The sequence below is a fragment of the Rhinolophus ferrumequinum genome, chromosome 7 (assembly GCF_004115265.2).
Source record: "Rhinolophus ferrumequinum isolate MPI-CBG mRhiFer1 chromosome 7, mRhiFer1_v1.p, whole genome shotgun sequence".
In the NCBI taxonomy this organism is placed as follows: domain Eukaryota; kingdom Metazoa; phylum Chordata; class Mammalia; order Chiroptera; family Rhinolophidae; genus Rhinolophus; species Rhinolophus ferrumequinum.
Window position 1 is genome coordinate 92607313 of NC_046290.1, and position 13465 is coordinate 92620777.

Sequence of the window (13465 nt, forward strand, 5' to 3'; positions counted from 1 at the left end):
GAGGCAGTGTGAGAGGAAGGCAATGGGCTTGTGACGAGCCAGCCGTCACAAATCGATCAGTACCTGACAAGGGGAGTGGGAATGAAAAAGAGACACTCACACAAATGATGATGCGGCCGGTCTTCAGTGATCCTGAAGCACCGTCTTTATTTACTACCACCGTTTATATACCCTTTGAGTACGTGCAGTTTAACAATCACGAGTGTGTATTATCTCACAGAAAGTAAATTTTTAACTTCTACCCAGAAACTTACAAAATCACTAAAGAACTCCCCAAAAGCAATTATCCCATGACAGAGTCTATCCATTATCCTGATAGCCATCAGTGATCTGTGTCCGAGAAACTGGCCGTTCCCACCACATGCCTCAGCAGTGTGCAAGCACCCTCCAGGTGCAGGCAGGACAATGCCTCAGGAGCAGAAACAAGTTAATCATAAACTGAGCCAGTTCTCAAAGTTCCAAAGCATCAAGAAATCATGGCTCCCCACATGGGCTCAGTTTAGACACGTTCATTTCAGGTACCTGTTTCTTTTACATTTGTTGATGTGCCTGTCGCCGTTGTGTCATCTCGAATGAACATGAACTTGCTCTTTCCAGCAAAGCATGCTTTCATCCATGCACATCCTTTCCCCCTGCAGCCCATACAATCACAGGAAAGGAGGCTGGTTTGAAGGCAGCAGGAAGAGAGTTGAGAGATTTGTGATGGGTGTTTAGTGAGGATGGGACTCGGAGGATTTCATTTGGCTCCAGCAAGCTGAGCATCCTGCTGAGGCCATCCTGAGCTATGAGGCTTTGGGTGACATCTGCAAGTAGGAGGTCTGCCTGCAGGGAAAAGGATCAAGAGTCTCTTTCGCATACTTGAGGATTGGCTCAGCCTGGTGTCTGTTCTTTGATAGACGCTTTTGAGCATCTATCTTGGAGGCTTTTTGAGGCATTGATGGAGGCTTTTGAGGCCGCCAGCTTGGGGGGGAAGTGCATTGGACGTGTGTCCCCTGGGAGGGAAGATGTGCTGCGATCACAGTGCTGTGAAGGACGCGGGGGACAGCGAAGTGGCGTGAGGTACTTAGGATGTTATTTCTGAGTCGGACTTGGAGCCAGAGGAGTTTTTAGAACTGGGTTTGACCTTTGAAATTACACAGGTCAGCATTTCCCATGGAATACTGATGGAAAAAAATATCACCTAAACAGATAGATCGTATTAGAAACATCAGTTTATACAATGTTAGTGGATTTCTTTTTTTCTTTTTTTTTTTGAGGTTTTGCCTAGATTTTATTTTACTGAATATCACAAGTAGATTTTTAATTCATGCCAACAATAATGATGTAGCCACAGTTTTTTGACAAACATCTGAGCTACATGAGGTTAGCCCAAGGAACCATTAGGAAGGTTTTCACTGGCTCTCAGTTCCCCGGAAGCTGGGAAAAACAATCTTTGAAGTCTTTGAAAACAATCTGCGACTGGCATGATTTTCTGGCTGTTTTAACACTTATTTATACAATTAGTCTTATTACTTGATGATAATTTTTTCTAACAACCTGATTGGTGCTCTAATAATCTTTCCTTGGAACAATCAGATTTTATAATTCCCTCCACCAGCTTTATTGATGAGTAATGGACATATAATATTGTGTACATTTAAGTTGTACAACATGATGATTTGATATATGTATATATTGTGAAACGATTACACTCATCACCTCACAAAATTACATTTTTGTGTGTGTGGTGAGAATATTTAAGATCTACTCTTATCCATTTTCAAGTATATAATATAGAATTGCTAACTGTAGTCGTCAGGCTGTATATCAGATCCCCAGAACTTATTCACCTTATATCTGGACGTTTGTGCCCTTCGACCAACATCTCCCACTCCCCCTTGCCTCCCAGCCCCTGGCAACTACCACTGCAATCTGTTTCTATGAGTTTGGCTTTTTAGTGTCCATAGATAAGTGAGATCATGCAATATTTGTCTTTCTCTGTCTGGCTTATTTTACTTAGCATAATGCCCTCAAGGCCCATCTATGTTGTCACCAACATAGATTTCTTTCTTTTTTGCAGTCGAGTAATATTCCACTATAGATACACAAATATGAAAAGTCAGACAATTAAGTTTGCAAACTCTCTACTGTACTTACACGGTGGAAAGTTCATGAACTTAATTGTCGGGGTGAGTGTGTGTGTGTGTGTGTGTGTGTGTGTGTGTGTGCGTGCGTGTGCGCGTGTGTGTATGCATGCGCATGCGTGCACCACATTTTCTTTATCCACTCTTCCATTGATGAACACTTAGGTCGTTCCTATCTCTTGGCTATAGTGGCTAATGCTCCAGGGAGCATGGGAGTACAGATATCTCTTCATGATAGTGATTTTGTTTCCTTTGGATAAATACTCAGAAGTAGGATTACTAGATTATATGTTCCATCTTTTTTAAAAAAACACAGTTTAATTTCTTTCCTTTTTAAAAAAATTTTTATTGGGGAATGTTGGGGAACAGTGTGTTTCTCCAGGGCCCATCAGCTCCAAGTCGTTGTCCTTCAATCTAGTTGTGGAGGGCGCAGCTCAGCTCCAAGTCCAGTCACCATTTTCAATCTTAGTTGCAGGGGGCACAGCCCACCATCCCATGTGGGAATTGAACCAGGTACCTTGTTGTTGAGAGCTCGCGCTCTAACCAACTGAGCCATCCAGCCACCCCTCGGGAAGCTCAGCGGCAGCTCATTGTCTTCAATCTAGTTGGGGAGGGCGCAGGAAATAGTTTTTGGGAGGGGTGATAGGTCCAGTGGTTTATTACACTATTCTTTGACCCATGTGGTAATTGAACCGGCAACCCTGTTGTTCAGAGCTTGCGCTCTAACCAACTGAGCCATTCGGCCTCCCCAGTAGTTCCATTTTTAATTTTTTAGGAACCTCCATGCTATTTTCCATAGTGGCTGTAGTTAGTGGATTTCTTTACTGCCAGATTTCTTTGAGCCTTTCATTGCTAATGTCCACTGTGAGTTTCTAAGAGGGGCATATCACAGGTACTGCTTCCCATATGTACTTGGTTCTCTGAACCCTTTTTTCACAGTGTGTTGTGAGGGACCAGTGTTTCTTTGAACACACTTTGGGAAATATAGAAATAATGCTTCTCTTTGTTTTTCAAAGAAACCAAAATTTTTCTTATTATAACTTTGGACCTGGAATTCAGTAAGCTTCCATTTAAGTAGTACCCTGCTTTCCCTACCTCTCTATCAGAAGTCATCAGAACTTTATCAGAATTCACTTCCTCATGGCAAATAGTCTCTTGTGAGAGACTCTTGGTTTTATTTTTAAATGTATTTTAAATTCTGGTGGCCTCCAAGTGTAATAAAAGGGCTGTCCTGCCCACAGCTGGACATACCCTGGGTTTATGAAGTTGTTGGCCATCGGGTATTAGACTTCAATTTTTGTGCACCTGGCCGAATGCAAACAGGTGCCGTGGAGGTTAAGTGGGGCATCGGTGTTCAGAGTCAGCTGTACCGTGATGCTACGGCTCAGTCCTTCTAATTCCTCACGCACGTTGTTACTTGCCAATATCTTTGAATGCCTAGATCTCAGTCTTATTCACTGTCTTGGATTATCTTTCCAAGCCTGTTTGCTGAGCCACATTTCAAGAGACAAAAAAAACAACAACAAACAAAAGCAAAACAGCAACAAAAAACCCAAATGAGAACAACTTCTTCCCTGGGGAATATTTATAGCAGCCTTTCTCTTTCCCCACCTCAGGAACTGGATGAATTTCAGCCATACCCTGTTGAAATAGTGCCAGGTAGGATCTACCTGGGCAATTTCGTGCAAGCCTGCAACCCTAAAATCCAGAAAGATTTGAAAATCAAAGCACATGTCAACGTCTCCATGGAGACCGGGCCGTTGTAAGTAGAAATACTATTGATGTTTTTAAGATTAAGTATCATTTGTGTTTACAAGATTCCTAGTGCCATGCATTTATAGAGTTGAAAAGGCTCTGAGAAGTCAGCACACACTGGAGCAGGGTCTGTATTTACCTTTACCCGTTCCTGGGCTATAGTCTGTTTCTTGGCTTGGCCATGACATTCTCTGCCCCAACAAAGACCCCATATTTGCCCTTTAAATCTCACCAAAAGTAATACTTTCCTGGTATTGAACATTACGGTACAGTGTATCCTATTCTACCCTGCTTTGCCTATCTCAGGCCCTTGGAGTAATGACCCCTGTCTTTTCAGGCTGCTGTAACGGATACAATAGACTGGTGGCTTATAAAGATCGGAAATTTCTTCTCATGGTGTGGAGGTGGGGAAATCCAAGATCACAGGGCCGGATTTGGTACTCACTTTCTGGTTCACAGATAGCTGGGTTTTCACTACGTCTTCACACGGTGGAAGGGGCGGGGAGCTCTCTGGGGCCTTCTTAATAAGGGCACTAATCCCCTTCCGGAGACTTCATCCTCACAACTAGATTTATAATCCCACCTTAAACAACTAAAAGAAATAGCCAGCCAAAACATCTACAACAAGGGTTTTCAGCCAAGGGCCAACGACTGTGTAGGACAGTGATGCCTGAAAAGGGGGAGCTCCACCATCAATTCAGCTTATTTCTTGGAGATTGCTTACAGGTCACAGTCCAGGAAGGGGGTCAAAGCAGATCCTGCTGTTCTTTCTGAGTTTACAGAGTTAGGAATCCAGAGGTCATGTTGGCTAGAATTTGCAGGAGAGACCTGCATGGAAAATAGAAAGCTGAATACAAAGAAAGCTCTGGACACCTGCAGAGAGTCCCCCGGTGTCTACAGCTGAGTACTTACCACCACATGCATGTGAGGAAACTGCTCAAGGCTGGAAGAAAAACCAAGAGAAATAAATAGACAGCACAATCCCCAGAGATGATGTGTACTTTATGTTTCAAGTCAGAGTAGACAGAACTCACAATATACAGGGCATCAAATAGAGTACTCAGGAGAGTATTGTCTCAGTAGTGAGGAAAAACTAGCCATAGGTTAGGGATTAAAAATATAGTGTCTGAGGTGAAAAATATACTGGATGGAATTAATAGCAGATTAGACACCAGAGAAGAAAAGAATTTGAAGATGTTACAATAGAAAATATCCAAAATGAAACACTTGAAGACTTAAAAAACAAACAAACAAAAAAAACAGAACACAGAACTTCAATGAGATTGAGGCAATTTCATGTGGCCTAAAATATATGTAATTGGAATTTGCAAAGGAGAGGAAAGTGGGGAGACAGAAAACATACTTAAAGAAATAATGGCCAAAATATTTCCAAATTTGATTAACAAAACCTATAAATTCTGTAGAGATCCAAGAATCTCAATAGAACTAAAGCATAAAAAACATGAAGAAAACCACAGCAAAGTACTTAATATCAATGAAAAAGAGAAAATCTTAAAAGTAGCTAGAGAAAAAAAGATATATTACATACTAAGGAACAAAGATAAGGTTGGTAGCAAACATCATATTAGAAACAATGAAAATGAGAAAACTGTGAAGTACTGAAGGAAAAACCTACTGTCAATCTAGAAATATAACCAGTGAAAATATCTTTTAAAAGTGAAGGGAAATACTTTTCCAGGCATACAGACGTTGAAAAAATTCACGATTATAAGATGTGTACTACAAAAAAGTATTAAATGAAGTCTTTCAGGCAAAAGTAAAACAATACCAGATGGAAATCTGAATCTATACAAAAAGGATCAAAATCACCAGAAATGATAATTATGTAAAAAACTGTCTCCTTGTTTTTAAATCTCTTCAAAATATAATTGATTATTTAAAGAAAAAATAATGTATGTATTATTTATAAAGAAAAAATAACAATGTATTTTAAGATTATAACATATGTAGAAGTAATATGTATGCCCACAATTTACTAAGGCAGGAAGAGGGAAAACAGAAGTATACACTTACTTGTATGGTTCTTACTCTGTTTACATGAAGTGGTGTAATGTCACTTGAAGCGAGACCATAATAAGTTAAAGATGTGTTCTATAAACTCTAAAGCAACCACCAAAAAATAGAACAAAACAAAAATAAAGCAATGTAACTAATAAGACAACAAGAGATATAAATGGAATCATATAAAAATTCAATCCAAAAGAAGGCAGAAAAAGAGGAAAAAGGGAACAAAGAAGAGATGGGACCAGTAGAAAACAAATAGCAAGATGATAGATTCAAACTCAATCATATCAAAGTGCAAATGGTCTAAATATTCCAATTAAAGGCAGAGTTTGTAGGCTGTCTACAAGAAATGTACTTTAAATTTAAAGACAAAGATAGGTTAAAACCAAATGGATGGAATAAGAGATTCCAGGCTAAGACTAATTTTTTTAAAAAAGAACTTCTGAGTGGCTATATTATTATTAGATAAATTGGACTTCATAGCCAAGAATGCTACCAACAATAAAAAGGGTCATTTCATTATAGGAAAGTGGTCTATTAATCTAGATTCTAAATTTTAGAGGACATAATAGTCTTAAATGTGTATGCAGCTAATAAAGAAGCTTAAAATACATAAAGTAAAAACTGATGGAGAAATAAAGAAACCCATAATTACAATCAGAGATTTCTACATCTCTCTCAATAGAAAGAAAGTTGGTTATGATTTCAAAGACTGAAAGAACATTATCATCCAATTTTACCTAATTGACATTTATAAGACACTCTACCAGGTAACAGTAATGTTTTTCTAGTCCTTGAATGTGTTCTACAATAAATATTCTTTTTGAGAGAACATGGAAGAGTTTTGTCAAGATAGACTATTCTGGGCCTTAAAACAAGTATCAGTGCACCTAAAAGGATTTAAGTTATAAAATTATGTTCTCTGACTATAATGGAATTAAATTAAAAACCAATGCAAGATATCTGGGGAAAATCTCAAATGTTTGGAAACTAAATAATATACTTCTAAGTAGCCTATGGGTCAAAAAGAAATCAAAAGGGAAATTAGACAGTTTTTAGAACAGAATAAAAATAAAAACACCATATATCAAATTTATGGATGCAGCTAAAGCAGTGCATAGAGGGAAATTTATAGCTTAAATGTCTACGTTAGAAAAGAGGAAGAGTGTCAAATCAAATCAAATACCTATACTTCCACCTTAAAAAATTAGAAAAAGTAAAAAGAAAGAAGGAAATGATAAAGATAAGTATAGAAAGAAATGAAATAGGAAACAAAACAATTGAGAAAATCAGTGAAACCAAAAATTGTTTTCTGAAAAGATCAATAAAATTGACAAACTTCTAGCAAACTGATCAGAAGAGGTAGAAGACAAAAATTACCAAAACTTATATTCACACAAAAACCTGTACACAAATGTTTGTAGCAGCTGTTCAAATGGTAAATGTTTAGACAAACTGTGGTATATATGTACCATGGAATGCTACTCAACAATAAAAGGAATGAACTATTGGTACATGCAACATCTTGAATAAATCTCCAAGAAATTATTACTGAGCAGGAAAAGAAGGCCAATTCCAAAAGGTTATATACTATAATGATTTCATTTATATAGCATTTTTAATGTGACAAAATTTTAGAAATAGAGGACAGATTGGTGATATTAAGAGTTAGGGAAGGGGGTCAAGGGAGGGAGATATGGTTACAAAAGGGCAACATAAGATCCTTGGTTTTAGAACTGTTCAGTATCTTGACTGGAGGTGAATATATGAAACTACACAGGTGACAAATTTGTATAGAATTTACTTCACACACACACACAAACACACACACATGCACACACACGGAAAACTGGGGAAATCTAAATAATACTGATAGATTGTATCAGTGTCAATATCCTGGTTGTGCCTTTATACTATAATTTTGCAAATGTCACCATTGGGTAAATGGGGGAAAGTGTACAAAAGTTCTCTCTGTATTATTTCTTATAATTTCATGTAACTCTACAATGAGATCAATAAAATTTTAATAAAAAAATAAAAATAATTAGGAAATATTTTGAGCAACTTTGTATGCCAATAATTTTGAAATTTAGATTAAATGAACAAATTCCTTGAAAGACTCAAGCTACCAAAGCTCACTTAAGAAATAGATAATAGAATAGCCTCATATTAACAAACTGAATTCATAGTTAAATAATTTCTCACAAAGAAAACTCTAGGCCCATATGACTTCTCTGGTGAATTCTGCCCAACATTTAAGGAAGAAATAGTACCTATTATTCTTTCAGAAAATAAAGGAGGAGGGAATCCATGCCAATTCATTATGAGACCATCATTACTCTGATACGTAAACCTGACAAAGACTTTACAAGAAAGGAAAACTACAGACCAGTATCATCATGAACAAAAATTCTTAACAAAATTTTAGCAAATTGGATCCAAAAATATATATATAAAGGGTAATATTACATGAATAAATGTATTTATTCCAGGAAGACAAGGTTGGTTTAACATTAGAAAATCAATGTAATTCACCATATTAATAGACTAGAAGAGAAAAATTATCTTCAGAATAAATTTTTTAAGAAATGGTACCCTGCAGCTGATGAATCTGTATTTTTTAAAAAGCTTGTATTTACATTTGTAAAAATTGACAATATGATGGTCCATATAGCAAGACTCAATGAATTTCAGGAGATTAAAGTCATATACATTTGGCTTTTAACCACTGTGAAATTAATGTAGAAAGCATTAATTTAAAAAAAATTATAATATTTAAAATAATATAACTAGAAAATTCCTAGAAATATAGAAATAAATTTCTAAATAGCCCATGGATCAAAGAAGAACTCAAATGGAAATTTTGAAATATTTTCCATTACCTGATAATGAAAATATATCAGAACTTGTGGAATGTAGCCTAGCTGTGTTTAGAGGGGAATTTATAGCCTTTAATGCATTTATATAAGAAAAGAAAGGCTAAAAACCAACTAGTTAGCATTCATCTCAAGAAATTGCCAAAGGAACAGCAAAAACTAGACCCAAATGAAGAAGAAGGAAGGCGGGGTTGGCCTGGTGGCTCAGGGGGTTGGAGCACCGTGCTCCTAATGCCGAGGTTGCTGGGGAGGCAGGAAAAGGGGGAAAAAGAAAAGAAGGAAGGAATAATAAATGCAGATTACTGAACTGGAAACAAAATAGAAAGGGTCAAAAAAGTCAAAATGCTTTTAAAAAATATATTGGATAAAAAAAAGAGAAGGCACAAATAATCATTTATAAAAGGGGATTGTACATACCCTACAAATATTAAAAAGGTCTTAAGAGGGTATTATGAAAACTTTATTGTAATAAATATGAACATTTAGATGAAATGAACATATTTTAAAAATACAATCTATCAAAACTGACATCAGACAAAATAGAAAACTTGATTCAATAACTAATAAGCAAATTTCTCATAGAGAAAGCTCCAGATCTAGATAGCTTCAGTGATGAATTTTACCTAATATCTAAGGAGGAAATAAAGCCAATATTAATTTTTTTTAAAAAAATAAAGAAGAGGAGCAATTTTCAACTTCTTTTACAAGACCAGTGTAACTCTGATTTCATAACCTGACAAGGACATTATAATACAGGTAACTTATACACTAATTTTCTTCACGAACATAGATGTAAAAATCTTAAACAAAATATGAGCACATTGAATACAGCGATATATGAAAAAGATAACACATGATGACTAAATTTGGTTTATTCCAAGGATATAAGGTTGTTTTAGAATCTGAAAAATCAGCCCATGTAATTTACCATATCAATAACGTAGAGGAAAACTCAGGATTATCTCAATAGATGCAGTGAAAGCATTTGATAATATTCACTATACATTCATGATTAACAACAAAAATCCTCTTAGCAAACTGGGAATAGAAGAGAACTTCTTTGATCTTAAAAAAAAAACAAAACAAAACCTACAAAAATCTCTGCTGCAAATATCACACTTAATGGTGAAGTGGTGAAAGTTTTCCCTCTGAGTCTGGGAACAAGATAAAGGATCACCACTCCTATGTAGCATTGTACTGGAGGTCCTAGTTGGTGAAATATGGCAAGAAAAAGAAATAAAATAGGAATCAAAAGGGAAAAAACCTTTTATTATTCCCAGACAACATAATTGTATGCACAGAAAAGTCATAACAACCTGCAAATGAATTATTAGACTTAAATGAGATTGCTGGGTATAAGATCAGTATACAAATATGAATTGTTTTTCTGCATACAAATAAAAAACAGAAACTGAAATTTTAAAAGCATGTGATTTACAATAGCACAAAAATATTAAATGCCTAGGATTATAACTCATGAAGGACATGTAAGATCTTTACAAATAAAATATACAGCGTTACTGTGAATTGTTAAAGATTACCTGAATAAACAGAGGACATACTGTGGTAATGGGTTAGAAGAATCAATTTTGTAAAGATGTTGATTCTTGCTCAGTTGAGCTATAGATTCAGTGTAATGCCAATAAAATTCCAATAGGTGTGTAAAAGTTGATACAGTAATTATAAAATTTATATGGAAATACAAAGGGGTGAATATTAAAGAAAAAGTGGGAAAACTTGCTTGATTAGATACTGAGACTTAAAAACCACAGCAAGTAAGGATTAGTTTTTTTTCCATATTTTATTTTATTATTTTTCCATTACAGTTGACATTCAATATTATTTTATATTAGTTTTAGGTATATAGCATAGTGGTTAGACATGTATAAGCAAGTGTTGTGATATTGGTACAGCCTAGAGAAATAAGCCAGTGGAACAGAACAGAGTGCAAACACAGACCCTTGCATATATAGACACTTGAATTTCACCCCCCTTCTTCTGCCTCCCACCCCACCCCCCTCTGGTTCAAGCCGTTGTTTCTCAGTCTAGTTGTATAGGACCCAGCTCCCTGGCCCATGCTGGTGTTATGACCCTTGTGCTCCCCCCTGGCTGGGCAGTCGGTCGCCAGCCAGTGGTCAGTCGGTCGGTCGGTCGCTCACAGCAGCTCTCGCCGGCTGCCGCCTGCTCACAGGCAACTCACAGCAGCCCAGCTCCAGGGAGAGCTGTTGTTCACAATCTTAACTGTAGAGGGCGCAGCTCACTGGCCCATGTGGGAATCGAACCGGCGACCTCAGCATTAGGAGCACAGCGCTCCAACCACCTAAGCCACAGGGCTGGCCCAACACTTGAATTTTGACAAGGATTTTCTTTTAAAAGTTTTATAGTTTTAACCTTCATGTGTTTTGATCCATTTTGAAATAATTTTTGTGTATGGTGTGAGATATAGAATTGTTTTGTGTATGGTGTGAGATATGGAACAATATGGAATTGTTTTGCATATGGAGATATGCAAAATCATTTGAAGAGATGATCCTTTTCTTGTTCAATTGCTTTGAGACCACATGTATGTGGGGTTATATCCGGATTCTTTACTCTTTTTTATTGATCTATGTTTTTCTTTATACCATTTCCATACTCTTGATTACTGTAGCTTTATAACCATCTTGAAATCAGGTAGTGTTAGTCCTCTAATCTTGTTTTTCTTTTTCAAAGTTGTTTCCTTTGCATTTCCAAATACATTTTAGAATAAGCCCGTCAGTTTCTGCAAAGAAGCTCACTGGAATTTTGATTGGGATTGAATTGACGTCTTGACAATGTAAATCTCTTGATCCATGAGCATGGTCTATCTCTCCATTTACTTTGCTCTTTAACCTCTCTCAGCAATGTTTTATAGTTTTCAGTGTACATATCTTGCACATTTTGTGTCAGATTTCTTTCTAAGTATTTGATGTGTTTCTAAGGGATATTTAAAATTTTCAATTTCTGGGTGTTTGCTGCTATCTAGAAATCCAATTGAATTTTATATATTAACCTTCTATCATTAAACCTTCTCCATCCAGACGCCTCCTTCATTGTGAAGCTCTCCCCAGTTCCCTCGGCTTCTCCATGCCCCTCCTGTCTAGTATCACGTGCAGGTTTTTATCCCAGCATCCAGCCAATTGAGTTGGCGCCATTTGTTTCATGTGTCTGCTTCCACCATCCGACTGGGAACTCCTGGAAGCTGGGAGGGGCCCTACTTGGTTCCTCTTGTGTCCACTAGGGTCTTCCCTCCCTAGGTTGGCACGCAATAGGCACTGAGCGAGTGTCTGAGGAAAGAATGGATTGATGGGCATGGATGGAGGGCGGGGAAGGAAAGAGGAAGGGATGGAGGCGGAAAGACAGATGGGTGGATGGATGGTGACTTGCGCTTTTATTTGTCACAAGAAGTACTCATGCAGAAACTAAACCAGCCTATTTTTGTGTCTGAATCTATTGAACTTTCTGCAGGCCACAGTGATCTGCATACTGCTGAATGTCATCAGTAGGTCATATTCTTCACAGATAACTTTTATCAAGTGCTTACTCCATGCCAGGCACTGGGCCCGGCTCCTTGCAGGCATGCTGTTATTAAATATCCCACACACCTCATCTCCTTCCTCTCTCGTTACTGGCCGTCCTGACCTCTCTTCATCAGTGATGCGTTCTCTCCCTTCAGAAAAATGTTGAATCCATTTGTACACTGCCATTTTCTTCATGGCATTATCCCCATAAACTTGGACTAACATGTCCCTGATTTCACCTCCACTCTTGCCAAGTTTAACAAGAAATTTAATGTTTGTTCGTTGCTCTAATTCAAGCTCAGACATTCTCGCGACAGCACACAAAAACACACAACAATAATGAATGCCACTCAGCAAGACATCGTCACACGTTGACACGAACACAGCTGTGAGACACTGGTATACTGAGGTTATGAAACCTTACCAAGTTGTTTGTACAGTGCTGCCAATGTCAGTGCTCCATGGCAAGTTCATGAACTTAATTGTCAGAACTCGTGAAACAGCAACCTCACCACTCTCCATCCTGCTTACCTTGCTTTCTCCATTTAACATAGCAGGCTCGTTCTCCAAAGTCATGACATATTTCTTCCCCTCCTCATTTTATTATCTACACCTTATTCTGGGAAAGTACCATGTTTCATTAACAATAATAATGTGACATTTATTAAGCACTTACTATGTGCCAAGCAGACAGATAAATACATAGATTAATATCCTACCCCTGTGAGGGAGGGGCTTTTTTTCTGAGAGGTTGGTTCCTTGTCCACGTCACCTAATGCTGACTCAGCATCCCTTCCCTGTGGTCCCGTTGTTGTGGACGAGAGACACGGCAGGGGTCTCTGTGTGAGTCTGCCCGATTGCCTGTGCTTCTCTTCTGTTAGTTTCTTGGATGACACAGACAAGCTCCTGCACATCCAGATAGAAGACTCCCTGGAAGCCAACATCGTCCCCTTTCTGCGCCACATCTGTCACTTCATTGGTAAGGAGCATTCTCTAACCAGGCAGCAATTGTCCTGTGCCCAGGGGGCAGAGGGACTGTGACACCCCGTCTGCACACCTATCCCTGATGGCGACTCACAATGCTAGGAGAGAAGGGGCAGCGCGTGCCCGGCCTGGTGTGGACAACCCCCAGGACACGCCCATCTCC

The 13465-nt window shown here is 37.9% G+C and overlaps 1 protein-coding gene across 5 annotated transcripts in view; it reads left to right on the plus strand.

Annotated features, from left to right (window-relative positions):
* The window catches only part of STYXL1 (serine/threonine/tyrosine interacting like 1), a 55507-nt gene that overhangs the window by 32499 nt on the left and 9543 nt on the right, over positions 1-13465 (plus strand). For all 5 annotated transcript variants that reach the window (XM_033110346.1, XM_033110347.1, XM_033110348.1 and 2 more), the window contains exons 6-7: positions 3740-3885; positions 13200-13297. In XM_033110346.1, coding sequence (XP_032966237.1) covers positions 3740-3885; positions 13200-13297 — 244 coding nt within the window. The remainder of the gene's footprint in view (positions 1-3739; positions 3886-13199; positions 13298-13465) is intronic.